This window comes from Xiphophorus hellerii, chromosome 4 (genome assembly GCF_003331165.1).
Source record: "Xiphophorus hellerii strain 12219 chromosome 4, Xiphophorus_hellerii-4.1, whole genome shotgun sequence".
Lineage (NCBI taxonomy): Eukaryota > Metazoa > Chordata > Actinopteri > Cyprinodontiformes > Poeciliidae > Xiphophorus > Xiphophorus hellerii.
Genome location: NC_045675.1, coordinates 27,545,880 through 27,570,772, shown reverse-complemented (window position 1 = coordinate 27,570,772; position 24,893 = coordinate 27,545,880). Strand labels below are relative to the sequence as shown.

Sequence of the window (24,893 nt, the reverse complement as noted above, 5' to 3'; positions counted from 1 at the left end):
TAAGTTTAGTATAGCATCTTAAAAATAGAAGGATGCAATAAAAGTCTGAGTCTATAAATGTAAAATATTACTTTAAACATTCCTTATTAAACCAAATTCAAACTTTCACATTAAAGCATATCGTTGCTGTCTGTTCTGTAGACACTGACAACAGTATTGTTGCGCTGAAGCAATTAGAGTGATTGGCCAGCTTCTCGCTCTTCAAGCTAAAGACATCAATGTAGCCACTGGCTGTATTGACCTTTAGTGACACATACACACATACTTGATTAAATGCAGTGTGACATTTTTCACTTTACGTTTTAAAGGGCCTTTAGCATATAGCCAATTAGTTTAGACCTAATTTGGAGTGTAGTGCATTTTGTACAAAGTTTTGTTTAATATTTAACTGTAGGAAAAGCCTAAAAAGCTGCAAATTTGTATTTTTTTCCCCTCACACTTCAAATGATTCTGTATGTTTTTGAAAAAGAAAAACACTCTACTCGGGACAATGACCAGGATTTTGGTCATGGCATTTTGTGCATTTTGCTCAGTTACACCGTTATTTAAAATTACAGGGTAATAACTTTAATGAATGGAAATGCTATATTTTAAGAGCATTGCAGGTACAATGGGGAAAGACTTGGACTCGAGTCACACTTGAGTGGACAAAACAAACACTTGAGACTTGACTTGGACTCCCCTGAAGACACGACCTAGAATCATGTTGTTGCATACAAACTTTATTTTGCATTATTAGGATTGAAAGCTAGATGGTTTGTAAGGTACCGACTGCACAGATGATCAACCTAATGTGTATATTCTACTATGAAACGATACATTTGTTGTGTTCCAAACCATGGGCGGTTTGGAACACAACATGTTTATGTTTTTAGTAACATAAACATGTTACTAAAACATGTTTATGCTACCTGTAGCAACATGACATTGAAACTAATCTCTGTATTGTCAATTAAATTATGTGTTGTTTTTTTAAATTACAGCTTCTTTCTCTCTTGCTGATAGGCTAGCTCTGTCACCACAAAAAACCTTCTGGATTATCTAAATAACAGTACTTCCTGTTCATTCAGAAAGTCAACATTTTCTGTCATTGACTCCCTAAACTGTGCCTTGCACATTCTGTTGTTATTTATAGCACTGGAACATGTTTACTGTTTAGACTTGACAACAAAGCTTTTAAATTTAGATTTAGAACATGATTGTCTGATAATATTTTAAAAAATTCTCTCTGTTTTAGAGAGAAAACAAAACTCTAAACCAGAGATAGAGAAAAAATAAGCACTTTGATTTATTACTTGTCATTCTGTTCTGCTGCCTTTCTTTGAGAATAAGTGCATTTTTATTTTTGTTCTATTGAATAAATATCATGCTTCATAAATTTTAAGCACATTTCAGTGCAGTTGGTAACACTGTTTGTATGTTGATTTTTGAAGAGGATGTTTTATGTATTTCCCAAGCACACAGTGCCAGTACGTAGCACAACCAAGCAACTGTGTTACTTGGAAATACTACTTAAATCAAAAAATAACTTTTTATTTTCCTCTGATGCTTTAAAATTGAAGTTTCTCTTTAAGAAGCTCCAACTCTTTCCAACATCCCCCATCAGCATGTCATAACAACAATGTTTCTCAATTATGCAAACAGTACAGTTTGAATTCCTAACCAGGAGAAAGGTTATTGGTTGACTAAATTTCATGGATTTAATGACTTGAAGCAAAAGACTTTAGACTAGATTTTAACGCTGGATTTAGGCTCCAATCAGTAGAAACTATCTTGCAAATTCAAACTGTAATAGGTGGGTTTTAAAAATGTATTTATGTATGAACTTTATGTTTACTCTTGCGTGAACAATTTCCCTTTTTTTGTCTTACAGAGAACTGTTCTTTTTCCTGTGGAAGACAACTGGATTTAAAAGTCTTTCAGCCTCTGGACAAACTGTGGTTTTAGTGATTGTGAACTCGGCTTCTGTTCTGTCATTCAGCGCCTGAATATGCTTGGCTCGCCCATACTCCATTACAAGCCAACCTCTTCTTTCACCCGATGATAAAAACAATCCACCGGATTGCCATCCATGGTTTCTGCGCTAATCAAGACTGTGTTATTCTATATTGAAAAGATTTGCAAAGGAATGTTTACAAAGAAATTGGCAAACCCAATTAAGAAGAAAGAAAGAAGTGAAAATAAAGAGCCCAAATTAACCTCTGATTTGCAAGCACATAATCTAACTCTCTCAACCACTCTAAAGACAACTGTCAAAAAGATTTCCAAATGCTCTTCGGCACGTAACATATCGCTCGAAGAGGACGACGGAAAGAACGACTGCTCATCGTTGTCACCCACTTTCAGCTATCGTGTAGCTATAGCAAATGGACTCCCAAAAAGTTCTCTTTTTCTAAATAATAATGAAAGTATCTTTTCTGAGGTTCTTTCGATTGACAGCAGTTACTCTGACTCCTTGAGTGAGACCAAACCTGTCCGGAGACTAGATGAGCATAAATCACACACTATGCCAGTAAGACGAAACAGGAAGAGCCTCATCAGTTTAGCTCCCTCTGATGGCAGTTCGGAGGGGGAACGAGTGGAACGCTCTAGTTTACATACGCTTAGGCTGGGGGCTCTACGTAAGTTAAGGAAATGGAAAAAGAGCCAGGAATGTGTCTCCTCAGACTCCGACGTGAGCAATTGGAGGAAAACCCTGGGCATTCGGAGCAAATCTCTGGACCGTGCTGGAAGGCAACAAAAGAGTTCTACCCTAGAGCCTGGCTCTTCCTCAACAGGTTGCATCAGTCAGACGCAGGATGTAATGGAAATGATTTTTAAGGAGCTTCAGGGGATCAGTCAAATAGAAACGGAACTATCTGAGCTTCGTGGCCATGTAAATGCCCTTAAGAGCTCAATTGATGAGATCTCCAGCAGTGTGGAAGTAGTTCAGAGTGAGATTGAACAGCTTAGATCAGGATTTGTCCAGTCAAGAAGGGAAACAAGAGATATCCATGACTACATTAAACAGATTAGCCACCAGGCCAATAATTCAACCTTGCGGTTTCTCAATGTTCCTGAAGAGAGATCAGAAAAAACTGAGAGTGTAATATACAAAATATTGAAAGAGAAAATGGGTTTCACTGATGCCCATAAAACAATTAAAATTGAGCTAGCTCACAGGTTAGGGCAACAAAGAGAATGTTCTAATGCGAAGCCTCGTCCTATTATTGTCATTTTTGCAACACCCCAAGACAGAGACGTAGTCCTTAAGAAATGCTACAAACTCAAAGGTACAGGGATTACAGTATCTACTGATAGTTTAACAAATGATGGAAAAGACAGGAAAGACAAAACAATGTCATCCTCTCAAACATATGAAAGTATGGATATAAAAGTCTCAGGAAAGGAGAAAGTAGTAGAAAGTGATGACTGGGATTCAATGGACAGTGATAAAGAGCTGGATGAGTTAAGCAGGAATAAATATGCAATGGTTATTTCAAAGCCTGTTCACAAGTCCAAATCAGAGAAGAGGCGATCCCATGACCACAGCAGGTCAGGAGACGTAGCAGGCTACTCAGGAACAGTCCACTATGCTGACGACTCTTACTATGACACAGACAAGCATGCAAAGGCTTACTACTCTGATATGACCCCGGGATGGCTTTCCCAGAGCGATTATTCAACTCCAAAACTTAGTCGTTCGGAGTCTGACTGTTCAAAACTTTGCCAGTCGTACTCTGAAGATTTTTCAGAAAGTCAATACTTCACACGAGCAAATGGTGGCTCCCTCCTTTCCTCCTCAGATCAAGAACTGTGGCAGAGAAAACAAGAGGACATGGCCTCCTCTTGGTATGCTAGCCCCAGCCATCCTCATGATAATCAAACATATGAACATAATGAAGTTGAGACTACTGAAACTATTGATAGTGGGGTTAGCAATGGACTTGTCTGCATGTCCGGTGATAGAAGCCACTACAGTGGCTCACAGGTATCATTACAAGGTGATCTTTCACCATGGAAAGACTGGCATCATCTGGAGCAAGGAGCTGACTCTGGCTTAGAAGCTTCAATAGAGGTCAGTAGCCCTTTTGACCCATCAACTATTCCTGGATTTCCAGAGAACATTACCAAGTGTCAGGAGGTTGATTTGCAGTTTGAAGGAGATGAGGAGTTTATGATGCTTGACAGAGAAGCTTCTTTACCTCCTATCACCACCCATATTATTCCTCCCATCACAGAACGGGAAGCTGTCAAGACTTCTTCCCGGCAGTCAAGGGAAGGATGTAAGGTGATCACAAAAGAAAGCACAAAGATATCATCAAAAGAAGCCTCTAAAGCTACAGCAAAAGTGACGCCCAAAACAAGTAAAGTCCCTACTCCTAAAGAGGAGACATCTAAAATATTGGCAAAAGAAAACACAAAAGTTTCGGCTAAAGGTTCACCTAAAGTGACATCTAAAACATCCCCTAAAGAATTACAGAAAGAAACATTAAAATCAGCTGTTAAAGAAAGCTCTCAAGTCGTCCATAAAGACAATTCTAAATTTATACCCAAAGAAACTACTAAGCCTATAGGTAAGGAAGTATCTAAAGTGACATCAAAGTTAAGTTCCATTGAAACTGCTAAGGTCACTCCTAAAGCAATCTCAAAAGATAGCCCTGTAATCACACCTAGAGAAAGCCCTAAAGAGTCGCCCAAAGAGAGCCCTAAAATAACTCCAATTGATACCCCTGTCTGGACTCCAGATTCAACCCCTAGAGAGTCCCCTAAAGAATCCCCTAAAGTCATTCCCAAAGAATCCCCTAAAGTCATTCCCAAAGAACCCCCTAAAGTAATTCCTAAAGAATCCCCTAAAGTAATTCCTAAAGAATCCCCCAACATCATACCTAAGGAATCCCCCAAAGTCATTCCTAAGGAATCCCCCAAAGTAACTCCTAAAGAATCCCCCAAAGTAATTGCTAAAGAACCCCAGAAAGTAATTTCTAAAGAGGGTATAAAGGCAGTTACTAAAGAAGTTACCAAAGAAGCTTTAAAATCATCACCAAAAGAGGTTCCAAAAGAGGTGACTAAAGCGCCACCTAAGGAAACCACTACAGTACCTGCTCAGGAGGTTTCTAAGATTCTACCTAAGGAAGTTTCAAACATAGCTCCTAAAGAGAGTTCTAAAGTGACCCCCAATGAGCCTTCTAAAGTATCTCCAACAGATGTTCCCTTGGTAGCACCTAAATCAGTTTCTAAAGATGTTGCCAAGGGACCCTCAAAAACAGGTGCCAGTGAAAAATTCCCTGAACTTGATGTTAATCATAGCTTTCACCAGGCCCCAAGCAAGTCCTCAAGTATGTACCGTAGCCAGAGTGAGATACGAACAGAGAAAGTGGAGGAGGTTCCAAAAACCTGGAGTAGTAGACTTAGTATCGATCTAAGTGAAAAGTCCTTTGGCTTTGGCTTTGGATCCACTCTCCAAAGAGCTAAGTCTGCTCTGGAGGTTGTTTGGAAATCTGGCTCCCAAGCCACCCCTGCTCCTCCAGAGGAACAAACAAACTCTTCTTCCTCATTTATGGGGCGTTTCCGAACACTCTCCACCTCTACTGCAAATAGTTCCCCTGCTACAACAGAACCGGATGCTCGTGCGGAACCTGTCTTCAGCAAGGCGGAGGAGGAAAATACAAGTGCAGGAACAGGAGAACTATCTGTGGATAGTGAGACTCACTACGTTGAAGTGATGGAGCAGGTACTAGCTAACCTGGAAAACAGGACTAATGTTAACGAGAACCAGGACACAGATGAGCTTGCGCAGGAATGTGAGACTTCTCAGGACTATGATGTGTCTGACGACATTGAGCCCTCTCAAGACGATGATGCCTCTCAGGATCTTGAGGCATCGCAGGATTTGGAGGCCCCGGGTGATTTTGATGCAAGTAACGAAACCCGAGTTTTGGAGTATGATTGCAGCTTGGACGATCAGTACGTAGAAGAGTACAGCGAGGATTATGACAACCAACTCACCGAGGACACTGCAGAATACGATGCAATGGTTGAGTATGTGGATGTTGAAGAGCCTGATGAGACTGAGGATAACGATGTAACAGAGGAGATGGAAGAGGGTGCAGAAGAGTTGTACGAGGTGGAGGAAATAGCAGAGGAGGCTGTTGAAGTCTCTGATAAAGAGGAACAACAACAACAACAGGAGGAGGATGACAACAAGAATGTTCCAGAGGAGAAGCCAGTGGAGACGCCACCCAAGAAGCGTGTCCGACCCACGTTCAAGGAGGCAGCACTGAGAGCTTACAGGAAACAGATGGCTGAACTGGAGCAGCAGATTCTGGCAGGAGGTATGACTTTTCCCTTCTTAACCTTTATTATATCATCACTTTGATTTTTATTTGCAGTTCATGAAGCCTCAAAAAGTTGTAATATGTGTATGCTTTAAGGTTACAGAAAAGTGAAAAACCCAACTAAATCTTAGTTACGCATTCAATTGTCTTTAAGTTTAAGACCGTTTGTTTCATACTTTCTTATTAGGTAAGTACGTACAGTATATATGCATACAAACAAAAAGGAAGAACCTGTTGATTGACTAACAAATAACCATTATGTATGGTATGAATTAGATGACTTGGTACATTTTGATAACATGTTCATGTTGATAACTTTAGATGTTTTAGTGAAATCAGTAGTAATCTTACAGTTGATAAACCTTTTCAGTTGAAAAACTGAAAAGAGATAGCTATCTACTAAGGGCTGTCATGATGTGGTGTTGGGGTGGTCCCGAATGCAACAGGCAGTAGACGTAGAAATAAATCGATGTTTTAATGAAGAAAATTAGCCAACAAAAAATCCAAAATCCAAGGGTACAAGAAAATCCAAAAACAAAACAAACTGGAAACACGAGGGAACAGCAGGTAATCCAGGGAGGGAAGCATGGGTAGTTACAATCAAGGTGATGAGACGGACTGGCAAGATGTGACTGGGATAGAGGAGCTTAAATACCAGGAGGTAGTAAACGGAACAATGGCCTAGCTAGATGAGAAGAGTGATTGAAGGTGAGAGTAATTGGCACAGGAGCTGGCTGAGGGGCGGGGAGAAGGTGGCATAGGGAAACTAAGAAGATCTGCTGGGAACACAAAAGGGAGGAAACGGGGAACTGAAAAATACTACTAATACAAAAGACACTAAGAGTAAGGAAAACCTGATGAACTAGGAGAGAAGGATATGAGGGAAACCATAACCGAACCTAAATAGAAACAAGGCTGATCTAACATCAATAAGAACTAAGGAACATAGAGCTAGAGAAACTAGAAGATCTAAACAAAGAAATAACCTAACTAGAATTACTAAAGAAAGACTAACTGAACCTAAAGAGACAAAATAAGAATTAGTAACACTACAGGGGAAGCTAGAAGGATAAAATAGAATTAAACTATTGTCATTAAAGAAGGCTTGACATGGACTCAGACAAACAAGGACAGAACTTAAGGTAACTAAAGAACAAACCTAGAAACACTATAAAGGACTGAAAATAAGGAAAGCAATAAGACAATTCTTATTTCACTAAATTCCTCAAATAATAATATCAAAAGGACCATGAAGGGCTAAACTAAAGTGAACTAAAACATGAAGCTAAATAAAATGAGAAGCAAAACCAACCTAAAAGCCCAGAGTTCTGACAAAGGCACTTTATCTTGAGATTAATGCTTTATAGTTTGTTTGTTACTCAAAGAGTAAAGCTAAAAGCGCCAATGTGGCTGTTGTCCAAATGAATATTCAGAAAAACACGACTGCCTTCCGGCAGAAGATTTTAGTAACATAAGCAAGAGACTATCATACACCTTATGTGATCTTATAATATTCACCTTTTGCCCTTTTTTTAGTGGTGGGCCATTTTTCTAATTCATTTGGTTGTAATTAAGCTTTTGTCTCTCCCAGCCTTTCTTACCTTAAATCAAGATGCAGTATAGCAGACAAGGCCAAGTTTCACCAAACAATAAAATTGACTCATTGATGAAACTGCTTTCCACAGGGCATGAAAAAAACCTTCCGCTATGAAATTTTCTGTTCCTGCTGCAAATCAAAAGTTCTTGACCCGCCTGGTCCCACCGAGGTACTCACAGTAAGGCAGTTTAGGTCAGGAATGCAGCTTGCAAATCACATCTCACTATCCCACAGGCTGCATGGAATAAACATAGTAGAAGTGAGAATAATCGGACTCTGAGAGATCTTCATATATTCTTTTTTCACCTCCTAACATGGACTTGTCTATATTCTAACTTTATTGGGCAATGGACTCTGTTCTTGTTTTCAAATACATTGTTGAAAGGGAACGCATCCTGTTACAAATCCCCGTTTTTTACATAATGAAAGAAACTGGGGGAAAAAAACAACAAAAAACAATTTTACACATCTTTAACATGACACATATCCTGTACAATTCAACCAAAGAAATGTTTCAGTGAAAAATGACTGATAGATGGCACTGAATATTGTTTCAGTTACCATGACAGCACCCCAGTTCTATTTGAAGAAGGGAAACCCCACATCATGATGCAGCTACCGCCGTGTTTCACTTTGTTTGGTCTTCTACCAGTGATGGACTGTTGGTTGGGCCCTGAAAATAACTTTTCATATTGTTTCTTAAGAAATGAGATTGGCTATCAGCACACCATAGCACAGAGTTGCAGAAAGGCTTTTATTTGAGTTGGGGCCTGCATGTTTTCTTTGGTAGAAAATATTTCTTTCTTTAGCACTACAGGAGTTTGTTGTCGCACGTCAACTTATCCAGGCAATGTATTGCATTTTAAAAAAAATATATGTATTTTTTCCTTTAATAGATTACTTTATTGCTTTAATTAAATTGTAAACAATATTAAAATGAAACCCAAAATTATTCATACCACTGGTCAACATGTTTCCTTTGACTCAAGGTTATAGATTTTGTCTTTAGTAATGTCCAAAAAAAGGTTCGTTTCACTGATCGTTTACTAAGACATTGTAAACATAAATACATTTTTAGTCAAAAACCTTTTACATTAATTTGTTGTCTGTCCTTCTCATCTCCCATCGGCTGAATGAAAATACATTTAAAAATCTGGCAACACAAATAAGTTTGGGGCTAAATTGTGTCCAATTTGCTACCAATCAAATCCCTCGCAGCCGCCATGCTCGCCTCTCGCTCACAGTCCAGAGAGCCCCGTCTGGCCTGACTGCGAGCAACGTAGGGAGTCTCAGCGGCGCTGCTGTACTCTTACATCTGTCTTCAACCGGCTACAGTAGAGTCTGCAGTCAGATGCTAATTTACACCCCTCAAGGGCATTTTGTAACCAGGTCAGCCTCGCTAGGAATATTTATAAAGGCCTGATGCGAGTAAAGTTTGTTGTTTGCTCCTCAGGGAGCATAGGAGGTAGACCCTCTTTATGCTTAGTGCATCACTTCCTGATACAGTGTGGATATGAAAAATGCATATGCAGAGAATCTGATGTACTGTATTTCCATCCAGTTCAGCACACTGTCTGAATTGGTATGTGGGAGGACAAGGAGAAAATCTGTTTATACCTTACACACAATGTGGAGAAGTTGTCTTTCAGATTAAATATGAATATGTACGCCATTATAGCCTATAGATGAGTCACTACCATACATGATGCCTGAAATTATTTGTTGCTTACTTTTACCTTCTGGGCATAAAGTTCGAACTGAACCTGTGAAGAAATCTGTTCAGTTTTCTGCAGAAATACACAAACCTAAAGTAGATGTTGTCATCAAATGTTTCTGAGACCGTTCTTTACTGACTTTGAGAATTTTGTTCTTGTTAAAATATGTCACCACATATAGCTTTCAGAAAACATTTTAATAGGATTTGGATAAGAATGATCAGAAACACGACATTTGTGCAGTTAAAACCTGATATTTGCATGCACCTTGTGAAAAAAATGACTTTCTTTTTCTTTTACATACACTATGTAAAAAAAGAAAAAAGAACTTTTTTTCCCCTTCTTACTGCCTGACATAAAAAAAAAAAAAAAATCACTTCAAGAGCAGCACAAAAATAAAGATTTCCGATTGCAAATGTACTCAAGGGAATGCCTGCTGATGCTAACGTTGAAGTGTTTGGCTATAATGACTATTTCTACAGTGTGAGGAATAAGGGGAACTATTTCAACCCTGAGAACATCTTCATAAGGAAAGGAAATTAAGTATGAATATTGAAGACACACCTCAAAACATCAGTTAGGTCACGTTTCAGATTGGGCACAGATTTGTCCTCTAGCTGGAAAATGACCCCAAGCACACTGACAAACTTGTCACAAAGTGGCGTAGTGACGACAAAGCCAGCGTTTTTGGAGTGGTCTTCACAAAGAGCTGACCTCAATCCCGTAGAAACAATAACCTACAACCTTAGGTTATTGACAAGTTATCTCAGGCCAAACCTTTCACAAACTGTTGAGAGAAGTTTTGAGAAAGATAACTTGAACCATTTGACCAAAGCCATGGAGTTTAAAGGGCAAATTTAGATGTATGTAAGCTTTTGAACTTTATAGAAGTTAAATACTTATTTTAAAATGATTATTTTTTCATTCCTTAGTCATTAAGCAAATAGTAATTTGACTGTGCAGTGCTTTGATTTAATGTCAGGCAGTAATAAAAAAAAAATGGCTGGCATATTTTTACGTACAAAATGTTGAAAAGTTCAGCTTTGAAATATGCGCCTATTATAAGCTCAGTTTCCTCCGTTTCATCTTCCAAATTACCAGGGTAATTATCATCAGTTTCAAGACATTTTAAAGCTTTTTTATTTGACTATCACAGAATAAGGTTTTGGAATAACTAAAGCTGTTTTAGGCGGGGGTGGGGTTCACTCAACACTAGTTTTTCTTTTGTTAATGTGCAACATTAGAGACAGATGTGGTAACATTACCTTGCTAAGGACTTGGAGTTACATGCAGCCAATGAAGGCAGGTAGATTTTTGCCTTAATCTGCAGTCATGAATGACTTTCTAATGGAATCTATTAGGTCTTATTTTCTGCAAAAGCCAATCATATGTGAGCCTTACTGGTTTGAGATCAGAGATTCTTGTTGTTGCTAATTGTAGGGGGGAATGAAAAGCTTCTTTGACAAAGTAAAATTATGAATTAAGTAGGGTAAGCAACAGACAAGTTCTACTTCTAGCATTGACTGATAGGATTGAGTAGAAATGGTGATATTAAACTTGTACTCTTAAACTATAATTTACTCTGTGTGCCACAGACATGCAATAAGAATCTCCCTGGTCTATAGGTATTTTAGAAGAGCTCAATATCAAATCGTGTGATTTTCTTATACTTTGAAAAAAAAAGTTCCTCTGTGACTTTTTTTTCTTGAATCTTAAAATATGGTAGCAATATTGGTCATTTTGAGCAGCCCTGGGGAAACCCATATTACCTGCATATGGTAATCTTCCCACTTGGAAGAAATTGAGATCCATTATAAACTTAAGCTGCAGAAACATCATCATTTTAAAAAGGTCTCTTCCCCCCCAAAAAATTATCCTACATCAAAATTGCTTTACAGGAATACAGAGCTTAAATTAAAGCAATAAATTATTAATCATACAGAGATTAAATAGCATATTGCATTTCACTGCGTGTATTAGGTTAATTTAACATAATTCTGAATTTGGTGTTAGAGCTGGAGTGAAGTGCTGGCCTCTATGCTGTCTGGGAAGAACCTTTGAGGACTTTAAGGAGTTGTCAAACAGCCTGCTAGAAAATGCACAATAAGAAACGCAACCATACTTTATAGCAGGGCATAAAGTGTTTAGGGCTGTTGAACTGCTGGAATATGAATCTCCGCTCCAGTCTCAGCACTTTTGGAACATTTAACAATCTTTTTCTGGTGTGGCGTCTTGCTGCCACACCAATTTTACTGTGGGGATTGTGGTTTTAGGGAGATTTGCCACTACTGTGTGCAGCATTTTGCTAAAAGGCTAAAAATTGGTATATGTGCAGCTCCTCCAGAGTTAAAACGGGACGTTTGCTTAGTGCTCAACCTAACAATTCAGGTGAAAAGCCAGATTTTCAGTTGTGCAGTAGTCATGGATTTTTAACTGAGCTTCTTGAAATGTCAAAACTGCTTTAAACATCTTCACAACTTTATCCTTCATCCGCTTGGTGTGTCTTGGGGCCTTCATGAAGAAAGTAGCTCTCTAAAACAACATCAGAGGCCTTCAGATTGCTTCAGAGTGCTAATATTGAATTACACACTGGAGCAATCTATTTACTATTGAGTTTACTTCTGAAGGCAATTTGGTTGCCCTTGTGATAATTCAGGGATATCAAAGTAAAGTGAGCAAAATAAATATTCATGCCCAAAAAATTTTAACAACCATGAATAAACTTTGTTCTTCAGAAAAATGATCTACTTTGTGCTGGGCTAAAACACAAAGTGTTCTAGCAAATTACATTTAAGTTTGTGGTTGAACCTTGATAAAATGTAGAAAAGCTTCAAGGGTATAAAGACAATTGAAATCTGTTAAAGTGGCGGTATTATGTATTTTCCAGGCACATAGTGCTATTTTATACCACAATCAAGTAACTTCGTTTCATTCAGTCAAATTGACACCTTGAAATTGGCCTTTGTCTCTTTAAGAAGCTCCTACTCTTCCCGACGCTCCGCCTTCAGCGCATCGTCACAACAATACCTTTCCATTATGCCGTTTACAACCGTTCTTAGGAGCATTGGAATGAGAAGTAGTTTGTGAAAAGTGGCCTAACTTCAAAAAACAGGCAACCCAGCAACAAATAAATCCAAGATAAAACGGGTTTTTTCTCTCTCCTCTACAGGCATTTGTATTTGTAAGGAAAGGAAAGGGCATTGCACCGCTACATTTGGACTCATGTCAGTCCCCCTGGTTGTGTTCGGGGAGGCATTGGTCAGTTCTGGTAATACTACTAGCCAGGTGCAAGCTTTACTGCTCCACAGAGCTGTGATCTATGTACAGTGTGTCCGTGTGTGTCAGCAATGAGACTGAAAGAAGGATTTGTTACTGCAGCTGTCACCTCCACAGCACTTTGTCCCTTAGCACACACACCCACCCCGCCCCACCCACACGCAATCACACACACACTGAGGGTTTCTATCAATCAATTACATTTTTGTTCCACAGATTTAAGGCTCCTGTGAAATTAGGTTTATATCAGCAGCCTACAGCCTATCTTTGTAACCTGGCTTTATCTGGTGCTGCTGCAGACTTACAGGTAGAGTAATGCCTCTATCTTATAAGGCTCTGCTGAAAGGGACTCAGTTGATTGCTGTCCGTAGTGTGGCTGGCAGCTTAGCTCTCCTTGAGATGCAGTTTTCTCAGCTTCCCTTCGGAGTTCATGTCACAAACAACACGATCGCAAAGGAAAAAAAAAAACAACAACAGGAAGAAAAATCCCTTGCAGAGTCAACCTTTTAATTAGTATTTACAATCTACCATGTGCTGACCGGGAGACGTTTATCGCACCGCTGTTATCGCACAGCTTCCACGAGGGTCGCTCATCTTAAAAAGATCTGGACTTGCGGTGCGCAGTAATGGCAGGAAAGCTCTATCACTGCTCTCTGGGTCGATATGCAGGTTCAGCATAATGGTTACGTGGAAGAGTTATTGACGAATATTGTTTAATCCAACAGTTTTTGCTTTTAATTAAACCGATCAAGCACGATGGAATGCAGCGCATAAAAAATTTAACAGCAAAGCTACTCTGGCTCGCGCTGTTGTTTATGAAGCAAACTTCTAACGATGAACAGCCTGCTGGGCCGTTTTAATCAGAATTAAAATTTGATCTTTCTCTTGCGAGCAGCTGTAGTCTCTTAGTAACACATTATGTCCTGATTATGCTGTCGTAAAATCACCCATGGATCACCAGGACAACAATTAGACATTTGCTTTTCTAATCTCCTGCTTTGGTCTTTAAGATTGTAACATGAGGCTAAGTGATTGTACCTGCCTAATGTTTCATATCTACATGAACATGAGTGTTGACTCAGGTGATGCTATCGATTAGAGGCAAACACTTTTAATGACGGTTCTGAAATTCCTTAGTTAAAAATACCAATCAACATTTCATTATGATCACCTTTTTTTTGCTGCAAAAACACCCTGATCCACCAAGATATTGACTCCACTGGACACACTGAAGAAATACCATGGCAACCAGCACCAAGACGCACCATAGCAACTAGCATCAGATGCTATGGCATCTGCTGCCATACTTGGTTCAACTCTGGTCCAGAATTGGATGGACCGTAACTCAAATGCTAAATTTTACTGAGATCTGTGGCTTCTGGAATTTGGTGACAACATCTTGAATTCATTGTTTTGCTGCTCAAACACTTCCCCGAGTCACCTTACGCACTTGTAGCAGGGGCCGTTATCCTTCTGAACTTTGCTACATTCCTCAAGAAATGTTGAACTTAAAATCCCTACTATCCTTTATTTATCTCGCTCTCTGTGTTGGCTCCACTCCACACAGACCCGTTTCCATAGCGACTGACTGAAAACAGCTCCACTAATTTCTAAGGATTCAACACCAAAAAATACAAACATTTCCCACTCAAAGAACAGCATTATGTTTTCGCGCTTGATGTTTATTCAGCGATTATTAATAAGTGATTGTCTGAACACAGCAATGGATTAGCTGATTTAAAGAGAGTTGGGTTGTGAGTCACCGTGTTTTGTTCTTACCTGGACTGAAACACACCAAATTCTGCAGCACATCTACATGGCCAGGTAGTCAAAGTCAAGCTAGCATAACTTACCTACTTCCCTCTCTCTCGCCATTTTTTTTAACTAAAACGTTTTACTGACCTTTGACTTGTGACATCATTGGAACTTATCTAGTTATGTTGACAATTAGTAGCAAAGTACTGCATCCCTTTTTCTTTTGCATATATCATGCATATATATAAGATTTAGTGTGTTGACTTGTCAACTTGACAGCAAAACCAATTCTAGTCATTGTCGGTAAGCAGTTTATTTGGGATTTTGGCTGGGTTACGTCACGTTGCAGCTTGTCTTTTGTGCCTATTGTGTACCATCTTAGCCAATTATGTGACCTTATTATCAAACCATCACAATTTGGTCCTGGCTTGCCCATTTCTTCTACTTTTAACACATCAGCTATGCATTATGAGGAAATTCAGGGTTATTAACTTCACCTGTAATGATTTTGAAATGTAAGCCAATAAGGTGATTTCTGAAGTACTTCAGGTGTTGCTACAGTTTTCTCCTCACTTGATTTTTGTCCCTCTCCATGCACTTTGGAAGTAGTTGAAGTTGTGCCAGAAATGTTTAGATCTTGCTAATCTTCCGCCAAAAATGCCTGCTTTACAAAAGTCCTCTGTTGGTTTCAAGCTGCTCTTCTCTTCAGAGATAATTTCTCTAAGTCGCCTGACTCCGTCTCCGCAAAAGTTTCTTCAGAAGACACAACTGTGTCGTCAAACGAAGAAAAGTGACAAAGTTTTCAAAAGCCCCTGGCATTTTCCATTTAGCTAATCCCTTCTAACATTTTCTCCTCTTGTCATTCTCTCCTTCCAGACGCCAGTGCTTTGGATACTCAGGTTTTACTCTTTTACATCACCTAATTGGACACGTGTGATTTTCTTGCATGTGCATGTGTGTCCTTGTGTCAACGTGGTGACAACTTTTGTACCTATTGTCCATGTGCGCGTAGCTGTGAGTGTTTTCTTGAAGCTCAGTGAAAGGTGAAATTTGTATGGATCGAGGAGAACGCAGCATGTACCAATTTGTAGTAATTTTAAGTTGATTTTTCCTTTATTCAGCATATATATATTTTTTAAATGATGTGTTTTACAATAGGCTCTTGTCCAGTGAGGAGGGAGAGTTACACAATAGGCAAATCTTGCCTGAAGCATGTAGTGCAGCAAAGCTCTCAGTCTTGAGCCCACAAATTACACCATTGTGGAATAATTTGGATCTCGCCTGTAGTGATTCCCTCCTCTCTCCTTGTTCTGCGCTACCCCTCCCCCCGCCCTCTCCAGTCATTTATCCAGTCCTGAACTGACATGCCGTTTCCCAAGCGTTGTCATGCTGTGCATTTTTCATTTTCCTTTTTCTGCCACTGTTTGTTTTTGTTCTGTGTACTCTCCTTGTACGTCTGGTCTTACACTGTGTCTCTCTTCTCTACAGCCTCGCAGTATTTTGGATCCCAAATTGCTTGGTTTGCAGACCGGAGGGTGAGTGGTGGCTCATGTCATGATCTGATTGGTTCGCTATTACACAAATGGGACTTCCTGTGTAGTTTGATGCTTTCAGTCTCAGGAACAGTTCACTGAAATACTGCAAGCAGAGAGTTTTTCCAACTGAAGGATCATGTTTCCTGTTTTTGACACATGACAGTTAAAGTGAAATCACAACTACTAAGGCCTTTACATTGCTCCTCAAACGTCAAATAACTGAAAAGTGGATAGATGATTTTTTTGGAAATTATTTGGAAAACATCCGATTGTGATCATTTTTTGTTATTGAACTCTAATGTTGCCAGCCCTTTTTTTGAGCTCAGATCACTTAAATTGTGGACGTCAATGACAGTAAAAGTCAATTCAACAGATAAAATATATATGTATAGCTAATATTTAGCGGTACTTCAGTCAGAAATCGAAATACATTTTTGTTAATTGGATCTGACATGTCATTGGAAGGACAAATACAGAAAACTTTTTGTTTAGCTTAAAAAAATATTGCACCAAAACAAATAAGTCTCACTATTTTTATCCTAAGCAAAGATAATAGCACTTTTATGCATTTTTTTTTTTACTTTAATTGAAATGTTAAGGCTGTTAAAGGCTTAGGTCACTTGGTTTGACAAAACAGAACCCTAAAATTCACACAATATTGGTGCCAGTCAGAAAAAAATTCTAATAGTGCCACTGATAGTGTCATGGCTTCAAATATAGCAGCTAATCAGTCTTTTGTGATTGTAATATTGCACTCAATAACATTATGTCGACTGTGATGCAGTATATTGTGCAGCTCTATCAAAAATTTGCTTTTGTCTGATTGTCTGCCACTCTATAACTTTTTTCTTTTTTACCAGGCTTTCAAAAATACTGCCACTCAACTGATTTAAAAGCAGTGCCGTTTCTTTTAATGCTTGTGCAGTTAGCGCGGTTGGCACAAGCACCGAGCCAACCAACACCTCAGGAAAACAACTCAAGAACTACTAACTCTTACACTTCCTAATAAGAGTCGGTAACAAGTAACAAGTCTTTCGTATCGCAAGAAATGTCACGGCATCTTAACGTCGCGGAATCTCACAGCACGAGATCCCGTTACGCCCATGACGAGCAGCTATCTGCGGCTTGGGCTGCTTCATCGGATAAAGTCAGCCCAGAAGCCAGAGCAAAGGCCCCGCTCAGCGTGTCACGACACAGGCTGAGAGAAGAGCTTCAGGAGCTTTATCTGTGTGGAGGCATTGGGGCCCCCGATGTCATGTTGAGGTCATTAAAGAGGCTTTGAGTGACAGTTAAGGTGATGCCGGTAAAAGTAAGTCTGTAAAGGCAGGGGGACAAAAAAAAAATCACTTACAAGACAGAGAGAAGGATGGAGTGTTGAGCTGCAGTGGATCCTCTCTGTTTCTTTGAGTTTTTTAGAGTACTGTAGGAGGTTCGCACCATGCAAAGCGAAGGGAATGTGGGGGAATGGCAGGTTCGGAAGGAGGCATGATCCATGGTGTTTGCTGGCCGCGTAAATCTCGGCCCCCCCTTTCGCCGTAGTAATGTTCGCCCAGCATGGCATTATTATGATATTAATACCCCTTAAATCTGTCCACTTCTACAGGGCTGGCAGTATTCTTTATGGTATTGACAGCATGCCAGATCTGCGCCGCAAAAGGACAGTGCCTCTTGTCCGAGACCTGGTGAGTCATCTGCCTCAACAAGGTTACATGTGATTTATGTCAACTCTGTCAGCGTGACCCTATGTTATGCCACAGTCGCGGAATCTTGTACCGTGTGAGTGTTGGCCTCTGCTGAGCGCAACAATATCGTCTCTGACACCTTGATAGAACGCTGTTCTGCTTTACAGAAGCAGATTTAGTTTGCGGTAACTATAGGAGACAATGTTATCAGTGCTGAAGTGAGATCTTGCATAATGTGGTTTCAAGTCAGTATTAAAACACAAGATTGATTTTTAAAACTTGGATCAATCACGGCGTAGGAAGTAACTCCAGTGATTGGAAAATGTATAAATATACACACTATACAGTGCGATGGCGAAGTATTTGCAGATGCCACACTTCAATGCATAAGAACATCAAACTAATTCAAAAAATTTAAAATAGCCTTAATAAACATGAAGTACGCTTTTTAAACGGTGAAAAGTGTCCAAACCAACCTCATCCGATCTAAAATTCATCACCTAACTTTCATTAGACGCATTTCAGTTTTACTAAAAAGGCACAGGCCAGATTACAATTAGACCTGAGGAATCAAGACATCACCTAAATGGTACCCGTCTGACAACATGAAGTAGGCAAAAAGGTCTTAATAATGAAATTATATTTGGTTTGGAAATGGTTTCATGCCATTTTCTAAGACTTTGAGCCACCAGTGAATGATTGTCCACTAAACATCAGCATGTGAGCACATACTCATCAAGCTTCAAGCCAATAACCTGAAGTATAGCAAGAAGTCCATCTCTGACTGATAAATGACCTGTTAAAGTATGGACTCAATTGATCATATGGCATGCTTTTAAACAGGCTGCTTAACCTTCCGCCGTGGCTCAGCGAAACTATTTCTACAAAAAAAACTTAAAAGACTCTCAATGGCAGTTGTTGCCATCAAGGTTGGCAACCCCATTTATTAAGGTTAGGAGACATTTTCTTTGTTCACATGTGGCCAGGTTGGTTTGGATCGCCTCTTCACACCACATAATTCAGATCATTATTTGGACACTGTGTGACAAGAAACAACAAAAAAAGAAAGAAAAACTAAAGAAATCTGTAAGAGGGCAAATACTTTTTTCACAACACCGCATGTTCAGATAATACGCCTTGAAGTATTATTAGACTTACATAAAGTTTGCCCGTTAATGAAAGGCTCCTGAGGTGCAGGGATTTTAACCATAACTGTGTAACTCTTTTGCTTGATTAATTAGCCCAGAATGAGTGTTTAAAAAAAAAAAGCATCACAGTGAAGCTCCACCATTTGTTTTTTTATTGCAACATAATGTGTCGTAAAATATCCCACAGAGAAGCTTGTTGCGGCGAGGTCCACTTTAGCACTGTGCCACATGGTTACTCTTTCTGAGAGGCGGCAGGCTGCGATGATGCCAGTAATAATATTCATGTCTGTTTCTGTCTGTAACTGTCTATTACATGCCACAACACGCTTTCGTCTCACATGTGTCCGTTTCTCCATCTTCATGTACCCAGAGCCTAAAAACCAAAACGACAGTACGACTCAAATCTTTCTGGAATGAATCTGTTCGGTATTCTCTCCCAGTTTCGATCGAAGTCACACGAAATGCTTTTTTTTTTTTACGCAGATGATAATGCAGCTTGATGTCATACACATGGATGCTGATGAATGTTTTGTACCACAGTGAACATGAGTTGATGCTGTATTTGTTCATATCTCTCATTAAATTTAATAACCAACAATGTCTTGGTAAGTATGGGTTGCCGTTTTTTTTTTTTTTTTTTTAATTTCCTTTTTTAATCTTCTTGGATTATTTATATATTTTTTACATGTATATTTGCCATTCCTACATGAACCCATAAAAGCTATGGGTGATATTTTTCAGTGAGTTGTCAGATTTCAACGTAGCTCTCGCCAGTTGTCGTCTTTTGTCGCTCGGCAGGTGTCGGGGTGGGGAGGGGGAAAAAAAACCCAAAACAAAAAAACCCCCCAAAAAACCAAACACACTATTTACCTCGAAATGTTGACAACTCAACCCAAAAATATATCCAAAGAGACTTCATTGACTTCTGATTTAACTGTGTGAGGCTTTTAAATCATGTAAAAGTGACACTGAGCAAGCCTTTTACACGTAGGATGAAGTCAGTAGTCAGCAAACGAATTGGTCCCCCTTTCATGCCTCCCCTTTGTCAATGTCCCCCATTTGCTGTGTGATTGCTTCAGGGCAGCAACAGCGCCTTTTTTTTTTTTTTTTTTTATAATTTTGGTTGTTTATTTCTTTCTTTTTTTTGTCTTTGTTTTTGATTGGAACGGTCAGCAGGGATTCCCCGCTTTTATGATGGAAAATTAATAACAAAAATACATTGGAAAAAAAAAAAAGAGAAAAAGTTAATCATCCATTCTCAAAGCACTGACAGATTATTACCTCTGGACGCACGGTCTTTTATATTGTATTGCCCGCAGCAACCTCAGCAGTGCTGGTGCATGTTGATAAACTTACATCAACACTCACGGTTCATGTAGAGGTCACATTCCTCCCCACATTCTCCATGGCTACCATGGATCTTTACCATAGCTGGGCCGCGGAGACGAGAGGGTCGTGGTAAAGACAGATCCAGTATTGTCAGCTGTCCATGTCTGCATTCCTCTGTTACATAACTCCCCTCAGCCTGGGACTTATTGACCTTACGCTCACCCAAACACAGTAAATTTTGTAATATGAGAGCTTATTAACACGTGTGTGCGTGTGCGTGTATATCAGTGTGCGTGTGTGATTTGTGTTTATTTTGTGTGGGCGTGCACAAGTGTATATGTTTGACTGTCTGGGCTGAAGAGTGTGTGCATATATGTACAGAGCTGTGAGAAAGCATTGGCCTACTTAAAGCTTTCTGATGTTTTTGGCTTTTACCTTGGACTTTAATTACATTTATATATATACTATATATATGGGGGAAAAAGTTGCCCAAATCAACCAATACCCCGACTTTCAGAATTAAGACCCACGCCTGAGAACATGAAGAAGGCCAAATATTTTAAAGAGCAACACAACACAATCATCTAAAATGGGGAAACATCTGAGTGGCGCCATCTATCGCTTTGGAGTGGAATAAAAATCCATTTCCACGGGGCTCTGGTAAAGCAGTTAGTCATCACTAGGTCTGTCACAATAACAAATTTTGCTGGACGTTAAATAGACCTAGAAGTTATTGCAATAAACAATTACATTGTTGCCTTTTGAGACCATTTTCAAATAATATAGTGATAATGGCATAATAATGCAAGAACACATTCTCAGGGATCAAGAGACTTTAAGTTCTAATCAATATTTAACACTAGTACTGAAGGATATTTTAAATATCCAAAATAATAAGCAAAAAAACAAAAACAACAAATAAAATGAATTATGGAGTCTCTGTAAACAAAAATCTTCTTAAAAAAAGAAAGGGCTAGCTGAGACCAAATCACCCGTCTAACGACTTTTAACACCTTTTTCTGTAGAAAAAGAGAAAAAATAGAAAAACAATAAATCATGCAAATGGAAATTATTGAGCTTGTTTTAATTTATTATGCGATGCATTGATTTATTGCTCATATTGTGACAGGCCTAGTTATTACCTGCATCCGTTTCCTATCAGAGAAAACATAGACCGGGCAGAACCTTCACAGGAGTGGCCAGCCTATTAAGATTATTCCAACAGCGCATCATTGACTGGTCCAGGAGGCCACAAAGGCACCGGAGACCTCACTTGCCTCACTTTACCATCGGCGTTAGTGAATTAACAGTAAAAAAAAGACGAGCCGAGAAGGAAATTCGAGCCCTAAACCGCTGCTTGGAAAACTACCAAATTAAACATGGTGGCCGTGTGTTTTCATCTGCGTCTGACCACCAGGAAATCCTAAACTAGGATGTCTGGTCATCAGTTTGCAACTTTGAGCCCCGGCGCCTTATGCAGCAGGACAAGAAAGACTTCTCAAATAGAAGGTTTTGGAGTGGCCTGTTTGAAGTCTGTACTCGAATCCGAATGGCAAACAGACCTTAAAAAGACAGTTTGTTGTGTGGCTGAATTAAAGCAATTCTGCAAAGTGTTGGCCAAGCTCCCTTGGGAGCGAAAAAACACTCGTTGCCAGTTGGAAGTTGCTGCTGTACAACAAATTTCTAAATACTTTAAAAAAATATTTTATGTATTATTATTATTTATTTACTTATTTTTTTTTTTTACAAAAGTCCAGGATGATTTGGATAACTTTCACCCCTTACTAAATCTAAAAGTATTATTCGAACACTGCAGTTTCTTTCAATTCAGGTTATCTTTGTCTGAGAATATATATATATATTAAAAAAAGAGACAAACCTGTAATTAAGGTTTTTACAAAATATCGAGTGTGACAGGAAAACAAAACCAGAAGAAATCAGTAAAGGGGGCTCAATCACTTTTTCTTCACAGCACTGTGTGCGAGTCTGCTCAAAGTGTGTTTGCGTACGTACATCTGGCTTCACCCATTCACGAACGTGTTTGTCTCGTGTGTTTCTCTTCGTGTCAAACCAATGTGCAGAGCAGACAGCAGAAAATATGATCAAAGCTTCATCCAACAGACAAATGAACAGAGATGCCAAGCATGACTGCAGTTCGGTTGCGTCCACTGCATGAGCGGATAAACAATCACGCAACAGCTGGATAATCTCTCTTTATGCATAGCTGAATTTTTCTGGAGAGCTCTATGCCTCAACCAGCAGTCCTGCATGGCAGTTAAGACACCTCTGCGCTCAGTAATAATGAACAAGTTTAAGTCTGTCTGCCGTTTTGTGTTTTCAGCCATGACACTCATGCTACTTCTCTAAGTCAGTCTCTCTCTCTTTGTTTTTAATTGCCATTCGCGAACACTTGGAAATCCCAGGCTTTGGTAAGGACACTTGCTTCCAGAGTCAATTTGATTTTCTTTTTGCAAAATGATTCCACGTAATCACTTGATTTCGTAATGAAAACGTTTCAATAACAGAATGCGCCGAATCATGTTGAAATTGGACCCTGGTTTTCTCTTCCTCCAACAGACCCTCACTGCTCGAAAGGCAGGCATCTCGTTTGCTCTGGTGAACAGGTCAACCCTGAACAACGAGGAACTGGTGAGTATGCGGAAACCTGCTGTTTTTGTGTCCATCTACCTTGTTGACAAAGCGTTGATGTTTATACACTCCATGGGCAGGTTCCTCCGTCTCTCACAGGGCAAGCAGAGGGCAAATTCAGAGTCGCTAGTTGAGTCAAAGAGCATTTTGTTTTTGCCTTGTTAGAGAAAGAGTACGGTAACTTTAGGCACAGTGAAAACACACAAACGGATACAAAAACCTTTGCTGCTGCAAGTTTTTTTTTTTTTTTTATTCATGTCAAATCTTGCTTAATTGCACGCTCTCATCAATAAGTTACCAGTTCAGAGATGATTCTTTTATATTGTAACATGGCTACTCACCAATCCACAAAACAAAGTCGATAAGGACACAGGTGACCAAGTTTAGTATGTGTCCATTGATCGTTGACCTCAACTAGACAGGATGAAGTTAAGTGGAGATGGAGAGAGTCAGGCCTTTTCGTTCAACATCGATGAAATGCTAAACCTTGTTATAGCTGAAAAGGGTGACCTAACTTTATATAAAAGCTTGTGTATTGAGGACCAGACTGTCATTAAAGTTCATTTATCTGTAAAAGCCAGTGTCTCAGTGGTCTTGGCAATAAATCCAATCTCTTTTTCTTTCTCTTGATCTGAGATAAATGCATCAGTTTTAACAAATTGGCCCCTGTAGACATCATTTCCTTCCATCTGCTGTGCTCTTAACAATTTGGCCGAATTCAGAAAATTAAGTTAAAGCTCTGACATTTTATTTACACAACGCTCGGCGTTCAAAAAACAACAACAAAAAAACTGTGCAGTGCGGGTGACTGAGCAATGGAGAAAGGGCAGAATGTCTCAGTCGATGGTGTGAGACACTTTTGTGTTGACCTCTAAAGCTATCTCGGCATTAATTGATTGCAATTCTTCCCTCCCTGAGGGAAAGATGGCGTAACAGGAGGCAAACAGCAGGAGAGCGAGCAGTTCCTCGGTGAGAGAAAGCAGCGCGCAGTTTTATATCCGCTGATGTGCAGCAAGCAGCTGGCTAAGCCTGAAAGATTACTAGATTTAAATGAGCTCGGCGTGCGCGGCGCACGCATTTCATCTTTTCAAGAGACCTCGATGTGGCCTTCCATTGGTGGAAACCGACTTGTGTGCGTGTGCACGTTTGTATCCCGCTTGATCTTCAGCTTCCGTGATCGACTTGTGAAACATGACCACCTTAACATCCTGCCGACTGACTCAGTAGAGATTTGGCTCTTTCAACGTAGATCCGATTCCATTTCCGATTCGTGGGGTCATAGTTCGACTCAGAATAGGGCTGGACAATATGGCTGAGCAACATATCACAATATAAGTGTTTCATATCAGTCGATATCCGTAGTTGTCGTTAGCGATAGTTATTGATTTGTTTCTTTTGTTTTAAATAAATTAAATACTGCCAAACTGGTGCCATGACCTTTCCTGTTCTATCCACAGTTTTCTCTCCAGGCCGTTGTGTTTTTTTTTGTAAGCCGTGGTGAAACCTAAACAAGCTGTTGCTAGGTAACCAAACAGTGAATGAGTTAGTTGATGCCACCAACCTTGCTTATTAGCTCGCTGTGAGAGGTTGAACAGTTAAAGTCTTTCCTATGCCTACATTCCCCACAATGCTGTGCGGTTGTGGATCAGAGTTCAGTGAATATTATATATATTGGATATTGTATCAGATCTATTGTTCATCAATATTGATAACATGTCTATTGTGATATACTGTATATTGTTATTGATTTATCGTCCAGTCGTGCAATTTTTAATTCAGGAACCAATTTTTCCAACTCAAATGGTCTAGATCAGGGGTCTCAAACTCCAGTCCTCGAGGGCTGCAGTCCTGCAACTTTTAGATGTGCCTCTACTGCACCACACCTGAACA

The 24,893-nt window shown here is 39.5% G+C and overlaps 1 protein-coding gene across 5 annotated transcripts in view; it reads left to right on the top strand.

The window, feature by feature from the left end:
• unc13c (unc-13 homolog C (C. elegans)) overlaps window positions 1-24,893 on the top strand; it is a 155,998-nt gene that overhangs the window by 7,003 nt on the left and 124,102 nt on the right. For 2 of the 5 annotated variants that reach the window (XM_032560389.1, XM_032560393.1), the window contains exons 2-7: window positions 1,874-6,314; window positions 15,537-15,559; window positions 16,149-16,195; window positions 17,799-17,877; window positions 22,778-22,783; window positions 22,932-23,003. In XM_032560389.1, coding sequence (XP_032416280.1) covers window positions 2,072-6,314; window positions 15,537-15,559; window positions 16,149-16,195; window positions 17,799-17,877; window positions 22,778-22,783; window positions 22,932-23,003 — 4,470 coding nt within the window. In that variant the 5' untranslated portion in view covers window positions 1,874-2,071. The remainder of the gene's footprint in view (window positions 1-1,873; window positions 6,315-15,536; window positions 15,560-16,148; window positions 16,196-17,798; window positions 17,878-22,777; window positions 22,784-22,931; window positions 23,004-24,893) is intronic. The other 3 variants (XM_032560390.1, XM_032560394.1, XM_032560391.1) reach the window with 2 other exon arrangements.